At 34.7% G+C, this 10,739-nt stretch overlaps 3 protein-coding genes across 3 annotated transcripts; 1 reads left to right on the plus strand and 2 right to left on the minus strand.

Moving 5' to 3' along the window:
• Positions 1–205: 205 nt before the first annotated feature.
• On the minus strand, positions 206–1,360 carry LOC125847491 (F-box/kelch-repeat protein At3g23880-like). Its single transcript, XM_049527099.1, has one exon. It carries the CDS (start codon positions 1,358–1,360, stop codon positions 206–208), a length of 1,155 nt encoding a protein of 384 aa, XP_049383056.1.
• Positions 1,361–3,412: 2,052 nt separating this feature from the next.
• LOC125848946 (auxin efflux carrier component 8) lies at positions 3,413–6,134 on the plus strand. Its single transcript, XM_049528916.1, has 6 exons — positions 3,413–4,165; positions 4,970–5,150; positions 5,255–5,340; positions 5,437–5,594; positions 5,662–5,738; positions 5,836–6,134. Exons 1-6 carry the CDS (start codon positions 3,658–3,660, stop codon positions 5,900–5,902), a joined length of 1,077 nt encoding a protein of 358 aa, XP_049384873.1. The 5' UTR covers positions 3,413–3,657; the 3' UTR covers positions 5,903–6,134.
• Positions 6,135–6,661: 527 nt separating this feature from the next.
• On the minus strand, positions 6,662–7,323 carry LOC125848954 (uncharacterized). The gene has a single exon (XM_049528925.1). The coding sequence runs from the start codon at positions 7,253–7,255 to the stop codon at positions 6,785–6,787; it is 471 nt and encodes a 156-aa protein (XP_049384882.1). The 5' UTR covers positions 7,256–7,323; the 3' UTR covers positions 6,662–6,784.
• Between the last annotated feature and the right edge of the window lie 3,416 nt (positions 7,324–10,739).

Raw genomic sequence — 10,739 nt, forward strand, 5'->3', positions numbered from 1 at the left:
TTAACAGCTCTGCCAGATGAAAAGTACTGTTTTCTTCGTCAACTTGTTCAATCGGTACAAATGAGAAGAATCAATATGCAAAGGTAAATAAATTTTGGAACCAAAATTCTCGAGAAATAGATAAACTATAATTTGTAAGGTGAAAGAAGTTCATCGATCTTATCTCTCTCTGGTCACATAGTAATATTAATAAGAATCATATGTGCTACATTAATTTTAGTGATCTCGGAGAAATCAAACTTTCTGTATAAACAAAACCATCTTGAATGCTACTTGCATGTATATCATGATTACAATCAAGAGGCCATATTCGATTGCTTGATTCAAGTGATACATTATGCATCCTATATACCATTCCATCCAAACAGAAGTAGCTAAGTAGCACTTCATCATCTGAAAACCTATATATTGGTATGATGACTTTTTTACGAACAACCTCATAACTTGGTATTGTGAACCATTTCGTCCAAGATTCTTTGACACCATAGTCTTTCAATACCCATATATCAAAATTTCCATGTTTATGATAAAGAGAGAGTTTTCCTCCCAACACTGATACACCAATTTGAACGGGTCCCAACGCATATGCATCCACTTCAACGAGTCCAGGAGAGGATAGAATCCCTGGCAACGGTATCTCTCCATACATCTCATCTGAGATATTAAATGAAACCACAGAATCCCTTGGGCAATGACCGAGCCAATGAAATGCTCCATGTAGAAATGCCAAACATAATTCCCTATCAGATATTTTAGTTGAACTCATCCTATCTGAGGTTTCTTCAATTTGTCTCCAGGAACCACTTTTAAGTGCTAAAATTTCATCGGGTACTTTGTCATGCGTGTCAATCCTAAGGATCTTATAGTCATCACTAGTAGCGTCATATCCCAATCCATAAACATATTCCTCTTGTGGTGGAATTTCTACATGGCTTGGAAGCATTATTGACTCTCTTGTGGAAGGGTTCCATAACAATAATATGGATGGCTCTACTTCTTCATCATTCCAATAAATCCAAAACCCGATAAAAAATAAACCATCACAACAACAATAGACTCTACCATCAATAGGTTTACAGCTTGACGGGTAATCAAGTCGGCGTATATCCTCAACAAGTTTAGACGACGATAAAGAAGAAGAATACAAGTTAAAACCATTACAGTACTTACCGTGCGGCACTTGGGTAATAAGCAGTTTTTGGGAATTCTGATTCTTGGCATGAGTATTGAGATGTTTCTTTATAAAGTAAGGTTCAGATATTAATGTATTCCAAGACTTTGAAACACACTTGAACCGAAGAAGAGACTTCACGGATAGCCTGCTAAGGATGTCTATAATTATTTCTTCGTGACTTCCCATAAGTACAAATTGATTTAGGGTACAGAAGAAGAAAAAAACGAAGATGGAAAAAAGAAAGCGCAAATAGAGAACAATTTATAGATTTGAGAAGGCCAACAAATTAAACTGTTAGATTCCTTGTAGATATAAAATTTGATTGCCAATAGGAGACTCGAATCGTAAGCAAACCTCACTTCCAATCTGAAGGTTATGAGTTCGAGTCACCCAAAAAAATTCTCAATAGGATTCTGCCTTCTACAAGGACTACTCACCATAAACCCTTGAGCTGTTTATGATAGTAGTTTAATAGAAAAACAAATTTTATTTCAAGTTCATTGATTCGCCCCTACCCCAATGTTCTTAACCCTCACCACTTGATCGCTCCCCATCCACCCATGTCACATTATATTTTCTAAATTACATATAAATGTTCTTAAAACAATATTTTGTTTACTTGTTTATCAAGCACTAGAAAATAAAGTAAGAAAATCACTTATTTTTCAAAAAAACAAACAAACATATTTTCTTTTCTTTTTTCAAATGAATCCACTAACTTTTATTTAATTCTTATTATTAAATTCATAAAAATATTTAATTGTGAGCCCAATAATTATGATGACTATAATAAATTCAAGGGAAATTTAAAATACATAATCTTCACAATTGGACTCCGTCTCCAACTAGGACGACTATTTGTGTTGCAATTTGTAAGGGTCTTGTACGGTAAGATGTGCAAGTCTTCTTTTTACACTATATCAAACACTTAATAATCAATTGTATACTAAGAAGGCCTGATTAAATCCATTGATTAAGAAGGTTTCTTTAACAAGCGAAACCATTTCAAAAAGGAGTACTTTTTCAGAAAAAGTGATCTGCATATTTTCCGGAGAGGAAAGAATGTGCTTAGCTCTAAGAATAGTTTACTTATTAAAAGCAAAACATACAATATAAACAGTCAAACAGAACAAGTGGATTGCAATAAATATCCAGAAATTATCAGCAATAGTTTCAACGTTGAGCATAAATCTATGTGTGAAACTCTACTGAAATTAACCCATAATCTTAAAAATATAACAGATTTAATGATAAGAACTTTAAAGATTAAATCCGTAAAGCTTAAATCGTGGATCCACCCCACCCAACCCTGGAAAAATTTCAAATGTTAATCACATAGAGAATCAGGAAAAGTTCCATGAAGAACATTATATCAATCAATTCATTACACCCTTCACTCTTATTTTCAGATCATTTGATTTCGATATTGCTAAATAATTTGTCTTTTTAAGACAAAAGCAAATCTCCCACCCCCCACCTCCACAGAAAAAAAGAAAAAAAAAAAAAGGAAGGAAAAGAGATTATGGTTTTTAGTAGGTGTGTCTTGGCTAGATTCCCCATATTTCAAGTGGAGAAATTCTCAAAAAAAATAAAAATAATAAAGAGGCACCAGAACTTGGCCTGTGAAAATTGCATACCTATAAAAGCAAAACCCTGTAATACTTATTCCAAAACTTTGACCATATATAGCAAAAATTCTTACTTCAGAAACGTTATTTAGTCATCAAGTCAGTTACTTCTATTGCAGTTTACTTCTTTATTCTCCTAGCTTACTTTTCCAGATAACCTGGCAGCTAAAGGCTATGCAATTTCATAGATGGAAATTTAAGCAGGATTAACTTTACAGATTTTCACCCCTGAATTCAAAGTTAAAGACAAATAGTTCGAAATGTAAGGCATTTTGGTGCAGTAAAGATCACTGCATATAAAGTGCAGTGAAATACCTCTTCTTCCTAAATGAAATCTTACAAGGAAATAAAGTGCATGTGGGGCACAAAACAGGAGACAGATTAAAGCTTGTATAGCTTACTATTTTCCGTCTATTGAGATAGGCATAGGCTAACACCTAGGCCACATGAGAAATGAGCAAAAGACAAATAAGCAAAAGGGATTAACCTCATGATGAAAACTAAAACTAACTTTTTAACTAAACAAGATTAGATACCTGGCATTTGAGCATGGTAAACATCAGTAATATCAAATTTTCAGCCTAAAAAAGGTGTGTAATATGAGGGAAGACACACACACAGAAAAATCAGATTACTTTCTGCAATGTATGTGAACCTACAAAGCCATAGGTTAGTAAATACTTTCAAATATGAAAATCAACAGATGCTGGGATAAAACTCAAAAAGATTAGTCAGAAAGCTTCAGCAGAAAGATGTAGTGGTCACTTTCCTATCATATGCCAATAAAGCAAACCAAACAGCATAAAAGGGCCTGTTTACCAAGGTTTCGACATACGAAAATCTATAAGAAATACCATGATATCCCTACGTGATGTCTACCATGTTGTGGCAGCCACTATACCTTTATATGTTGTCATGATCTTAGCCTATATCTCTGTAAGGTGGGGGAAACTCTTTTCACCAGAGCAATGCTCTGGAATCAACAAGTTTGTAGCGAAATTTTCAATACCTTTATTGTCCTTCCAAGTGATATCAGGAAGCAACCTCTACAAAGTAAACCTGAAGCTTCTATTAGCAGATTTCATTCAAAAATTTCTTGCTGTCTTTCTACTGGCAATTTTTGCCAAACTGAAGCCCAAAGGAAACCTGACTTGGATCATAACAGGTCTTTCAGTTTCCACCCTTCCAAACACCTTAATCTTGGGGATCCCGCTAATTAAGGCCATTTTTGGTGATGCGGCAGCAGAACTACTAGCGCAACTAATTGCACTACAGAGTTTAGTCTGGTACAACCTCCTCCTACTCCTGTTCGAGCTCAATGCAACAAAAGAATCTTATGTGATGTCACCATCAGAAGTAGCAGGTACGTACACAGATAACAGAATAATGGTTCCTAAACATAGAAAATCTATTTGGATGGCATCCATGTAGCAGAACCTATTTAAAGCTCTCCAATTTTAACTGTTAAGAACCAAAAAGCAATATATTGTAAATGTGATAAGTGAAAAAAGAATCCTATTCTGGGCCCCACAAATTCCAGATTAGCCTGTATCATATGATCTTTAGATAAACTAATATGTGATATCGTGAAGCATGACAAAACTCTATTTAAGAAATGTTCCATTTCCATTTTCAAAACTAGTCAGAATTCAAAACTAGAGGAATGAACCACAACTTGCTTCATCTCTTAAACTACATTGGTCAATCCTAAAACTTATTAATGTAGTTTGGCAGCAAAAACTCAAGAACTAAGAGGTGAACAGTCTCCAATGAAATATAAGTTTGCTTTACCAAAATGAATTGATTCATCTACTTGTGAGAGACAAATACTTCCAACTCATCTAAATGAAACACACATGAAGTTTGCTGAGATAACCCCTTCAACAATGAAAAAAGTAGACAGTAGCCATAATTGGTCCCTAAAGTTCCGAATGAACCAAACTACTATACGATGCAACCATCCAGCTTGATTTTTACTTCCCTTAAGCCCCCCTCCCCACACCCCACCCCACCCCTGCCCCAAGAACAAAAAGAAAAATAGAATAGCTCATTAGAAGTTAGCAATGTGTGAGTTTTAAATAATGACCATTCCAACATGTCGACTATTTAGGCAGACATCATTATGCATGCTCTTTTGTCTTAATACATAAATTTCTGCCATTTAAAGTTGAGCTTGAGGTCCCTGGAGAACCAGAACTAGAAAAGGACGGTGAGGAGGAAGCAACAGACAGACCCCCAAGGAAGAAAACAATTATGGTAATTCTTCTAACAGTTGGAAGGAAACTCATAATAAATCCTAATACACATGCAACTCTAGCCGGTATTATTTGGTCAAGCATACACTTCAGGTAATGCCTTACTAAGCCTCTCTAGAAACACAAAACCTATCTTCTACAGAAACTCCGCATTAAAAATCAATGGACTTATTTTTTTTACACAAAATGAAGTGCAGGTGGGGAGTCAATCTGCCAAAAATTGTTGAACAATCAATATCAATACTTTCAGATGGTGGACTAGGAATGGCAATGTTTAGCATAGGTACACAACAGAAAATAAGCACTCATCACACGAAGTACTAGCGAATTACTGAAAAACGAAAAATGGCCAGCTACTCATATTGCATTAATTCAACAGGTGTTTTCATGGCATCCCAAGCTAGTATTATAGCATGCGGAACCAAAAAGGCAATATTAGCAATGGCACTGAAGTTTGTTCTTGGACCTGTTCTCATGGCAATCTCATCTATTGCTGTTGGACTAAGGGGACAATTGTTTAGATTGGCAATAGTACAGGTGAAACTAAATTGTTTTCTGTTGTCAATTCATGTCAGATTACTCAATGCTGTACTTTCTACTGCAGGCAGCCCTTCCCCAAGGAATCGTTCCTTTTGTGTTTGCCAAGGAGTATAACATACATCCAACCATCTTAAGTACAGGGTACCAGATACAATTATCATCTCAAAACTTTTAATTCCTCCACTAAGAAAAATTTTAAGCAGATATGATTTCTGATGTGGTTTCATTCTGATCGCAGGGTAATCTTTGGCATGCTGATTGCAATACCAATTGCTTTGGCATATTATTTCCTGTTGGAAATATGAAACTCAGACATGGTCATTGCAGTTAGCAGTTATTCACAGATTCATCAGAGATACAGTTTGCTCTTCTCTAACAACATTCAACTGTAGAGGGTTACGATAAAGAAAAGGCAAAAATCTTAGTGACAGTTCTTGTATAAAAGAATAAAGGATGAATGTGTGTCAATTTATCTTACCAACTCATTTATTATATTAAAACAAGAGCTAGCAATTAGCATGCATGAATAAAATCCAATTTCAGCAATGAATAGTCTCCGAGTTCAAACATTTCAGAGAGAGAGAATGACATGAACGGTATTGATGAGAGCATGTCATTATCTGTTCTCTACACAAAATTACAGGAAACCTAAATACAAACCAGATACGATATGAGTAAAAACGGGAACAACCATAGAAATGAAACAAGTTTTACTACAATTTAACTATTAAAGGATTACAACTGTTGACTTAAGAAAACAAAGAAATGAAATACTAGAGACTAACATAAAAGAGTTCCTATATTATCAAAGAGAACAACTAGGAGATGATCCAGATCAAGAAACTTTAAGATAGTCAGCAGTCAGCACATGTTTGAACGACAAAACTAATGAATTCAAAAGTATAGCATCATATCAATAGATACTACAACTGAAGTAAATACTCAAACTTAAACAACAGATGATATCACATTCTGCAAATTAAAGTAGGATAAACAGCAAAGGTCCACCACATCCGAGATAGCACTTGATTGAGCTAAAATAGTTAAAACCTTATTCCATAATTGCCCACATTAAACATCCAACTACAAAATACATAATACATAGTAAATTTGCAAGGCACAAATGCGCAATTAAGGTATAAGCATGAGAGAAGAAAATCCGATTAACAGTAATTAACTATATTCACTCACTCTACATCAAACCCTTTCTCTTGAAGCTCAGAAATGACCTCATTCCTCATCCTCGTCCACAGCTTGAAGGCTTCTTGGTCAACTTTCTTATCCTGCAATGCTTTCTGATAATTGTATGAATCTTTATCAGATTCAATGATTCCCTTGGGACCAATGGTAGTCCCAATCATCCCACCTTTGGCAACGAATTCTTCCATGGCCTTGTCGTCACCTGGATATGGAAATTTCCGGCGTTCGTAAAGATGTGCTAATTCTTTTTCTTCCTTTGGCCGTGGCTTTAAGGTCCACCAACCAAGCGGCGAAGTTTCATTCCACACCCACGCCACACCAAACAGAGTGTAAGTACAGAGCAAAGCCTTTCCCACTTGCTTCCAGAAGTGATAATCTTCTTTCCCTAATCCGACTCTCTTCAGATACTTCTGGGCATCGAATGATTTTGCCATTGAAGCACCTGCTTTGGTACGCATCGTCAGACTATTTGGGCGAAAAGGCTTTGCTAATTGCTACTGTCCAGTTAAAAAAAGAGTGGGATCGACAATCAATCCCCTAATGTATTAATTGACGCGGTGGTTTGTGGGATTCTTTCTCAATTTTACCCTGAAAAAAAAAAAAGAGAAAATAATTTAACTGTAAACTTAGTTCACCTCACATGAGAATTAGCATGTTAAAAAATAAAAATAAATTAGATTTTGAAAAAAAAACTGGAATAGTTCAAACTCGTAAAAGTGTATGCTCCAGACATTAAATGGTTTATCGGTGATTAATTTAGATTTATTTATAAAATTACTTTTATTTATGTTTTACTAATAAAATTGTAAAATTGAATATATATTTATGCCCGTAGATTCATGAGGCCTACACCAAATTTCGTTCAATATAAACGCTTTGTGAATCGTTTCACACTTCCTCTTAAAATATTGGCGGGAATCATAGATATAATGTCTATCATAATGAAACAAAAGTTTTATATAACAGTTATAAGTAATGATGGCGAGCTACAGTGGGCTGAGGTGTCCAATTAAACACTATTCGATGAAAAATTATATTGTGTATATAAATAAAAATATTATTTAATATGGTTATATATATATATATATTAAGTTTTAGACACCCTTGCAATAACTTGATGGGGTGGCTTAGTGGTAGAAAGACTCCATGAAGAACCAAGTGTCATGAGTTGCCACTTTGTCATTCCAAATTTGCATAAAAAATAGTAAGAGGGTAGAATCTAGAGTTATATAGAGAGGTTAGAGGAAGACTCTAAAATTCCCTGTATCTTTTCTTAAAAGACTTTAGAATGCATTACAAATATCTTAGAAAGGGACTAGGTAGTAAATAAGTAAGGACTTGTATAGTAATTTTTATTTACACTTTAGTCTCCTAGGAAATACTATAAATAGAGGGCTCTCATTTGTAAATTCTGCAAGTAGTTTTTTTTTTTTTTTTAAATAGCTTTAATTAAGTAATATCTCACCAATTTATTACTTTTTATATCATTAATTAAGTTATTATAATAGTTAATAAATTTGTTGTTTCTGATTAAAATTGTTATGCCATAATTTTCCTAACTTTAGAAAAATCACTTTTTTGAAATGTTCTAAGTATAAAACATTTTAAGAAAAATACTTAGAAAAGAGTCGCCACTTAATTTTTTAAAGAAATTAAGAAAAATTACAATTTTCAAAGATTTAAACAGAAAAAAAATCATTTGAAAATACCAAAGAGGGTTCGGGGTTCAATTTACACTTCGAGAAGGGTTTAAGCATTCGAAGTGTCCGCTAACGTGCGGTTGACCTGTGACTTGACTAAAATATATTTGACTATTTTAGGAAAATAACGATTTAATATAAAAAATAATAACTTACAATATTTGATTAACTTTGAGAAAATAATTAGATAAATGACGCATTTTATATTATTCTATTTTTTAGAGGAAGGGATCCAAAGGAACATTTGACTCGAAAATCAAGTGATTAGAATATTAATAGAATTAGATTAATTAGAATTTATTTGATTCATTTTGAAATAATAATTTAAACTAATTTAATAAATTAAAGCATGAATATCATTTTGAATTAATTGACTAAACCTTTTGAGAAAATGATTAAGTAAGTATTTGGTGATGTCACACATCGCATTGGGGCGGCTTGGATGAAATGGAGGCTTGCCTCTGGAGTCTTGTGTGATAAGAAAGTTCCACCGAAACTTAAAGGTAAGTTCTACAGAGTGGTAGTTAGACCGGCCTTGTTGTATGGAGCGGAGTGTTGGCCAGCCAAGAACTCACATGTTCAAAAACTGCATGTTGCGGAGATGAGGATGTTGAGATGGATGTGCGGGCACACTAGGAGCGATAAGATTAGGAATGAGGTTATCCGAGAAAAGGTGGGAGTGGCCTCTGTGGTGGACAAGCTAAGGGAAGCGAGATTGAGATGGTTTGGGCATGTGAAGAGACTGTGCACAGACGCCCCAGTGAGGAGGTGCGAGGGGCTGGTTGTAGAGGGTACGCGGAGGGGTAGAGGTGGGCCTAAGAAGTATTGGGAAGAGGTGATTAGACAGGATTTGGCTCAGCTTCGCATTACCGAGGACATGACTCTAGATAGGAAGGAGTGGAGGTCGCATATTAAGGTCGAAGGTTAGTAGGGCTAGCGTGTTGTCTTTCCGTGTAAGGGTTTCGGTGGGTAGCGTTTATAGTAGTCCTAGCCTTGCTCTTGTAGTTCTTGTCTGTGATCCTATAGCCATTTGTCGTTTACTGCGTTTCACCTCTTACAGTATTTTCTTGATGTTATTGTCTCCTTTGTTAATTATGCATTTTTCTCTTATTGGATACTATGTCCTATGTAATGTCTCCTCTTCTTTTACTTGGGTTGTCGTACTTGAGCTGAGGGTCCTCCGGAAACAGCCTCTCTACCTCCACGAGGTAGTGGTAAGGTCTGCGTACACTCTACCCTCCCCAGACCCCACTTAGTGGGATTTCACTGGGTATGTTGTTGTTGTTGTTGTATTAAGTAAGTATTTCTATTTTAATTAATTGAAAAGGTTTTTGCTAACATTTTTAAAATTTATTTGATGAAAAATACTTTAACTTAAAACAACTTTAACATGAGTAAAATATGATTAAGTAAAAAGCATTAAAGAACATCTCTTTTTAAGTACAAAAAGTTTAACTTAATTGAAGATATAAAATTTTGACCAACTTTTTGAGAAAAATGACTAACTAGAAAGATAACATTTTTTAGTTCATTTGAGAAAAATACTTTAACTTAAAACCACTTTAAAATAAAATGTGTGCTCAAGTGAAGTTTTTAAGAACAAAGATTTAACTACAAAATTTGACCAATATTTAATTAATGAAATAAATGACCTAAAACAAAAGGTATTCAAAGCAAACCAACACAAAGAAAGTAACTCGTCTTTTTGGGGAATCTAATTAAGTTAATTAAAAATTATAAAGTTAGAGTTAAACAACGAACAGTAAATAATCACAATTAAATAATTAAAGAGTAAGGAAGAAATTGAATTTGGGCCTTCTTTTGGGCCAATTTCGCTGGAATATTTGATCTTAACCGAATTCCCGTTTTTGTATACATCGACTGTATATCAGTGTATATCGGCATGTATGTCGGCTCTTTTCGTGTATCTCTTGCTTCCGAACACCTGTATTTCGCCTTAGCCCTTCTTTGGAGCAGCGAACAGGGACGACCAGCTTGAGAGGGCAGCGATTCTTCCACCACAAAAGCCAAATACAAATAGCAAACCAAGAAATTGAGCAGGGACCTTCTCAGAACTTAGAACAAGAAAGCTAAAATAAATTTTAAGTGTAAAATAACTATTGTTAAAGAACTCAAACTCGAAATTCCGCCCCTTTTTTTTTCTCCCCCCTTCAACACCGATGGATAAGGGGTTTATATAAAGGAAATAAGGGGTCGATTTAGGAGGGAAAACGAGCAAAAA

This window comes from Solanum stenotomum, chromosome 12 (assembly GCF_019186545.1).
Source record: "Solanum stenotomum isolate F172 chromosome 12, ASM1918654v1, whole genome shotgun sequence".
NCBI classification, from domain to species: domain Eukaryota; kingdom Viridiplantae; phylum Streptophyta; class Magnoliopsida; order Solanales; family Solanaceae; genus Solanum; species Solanum stenotomum.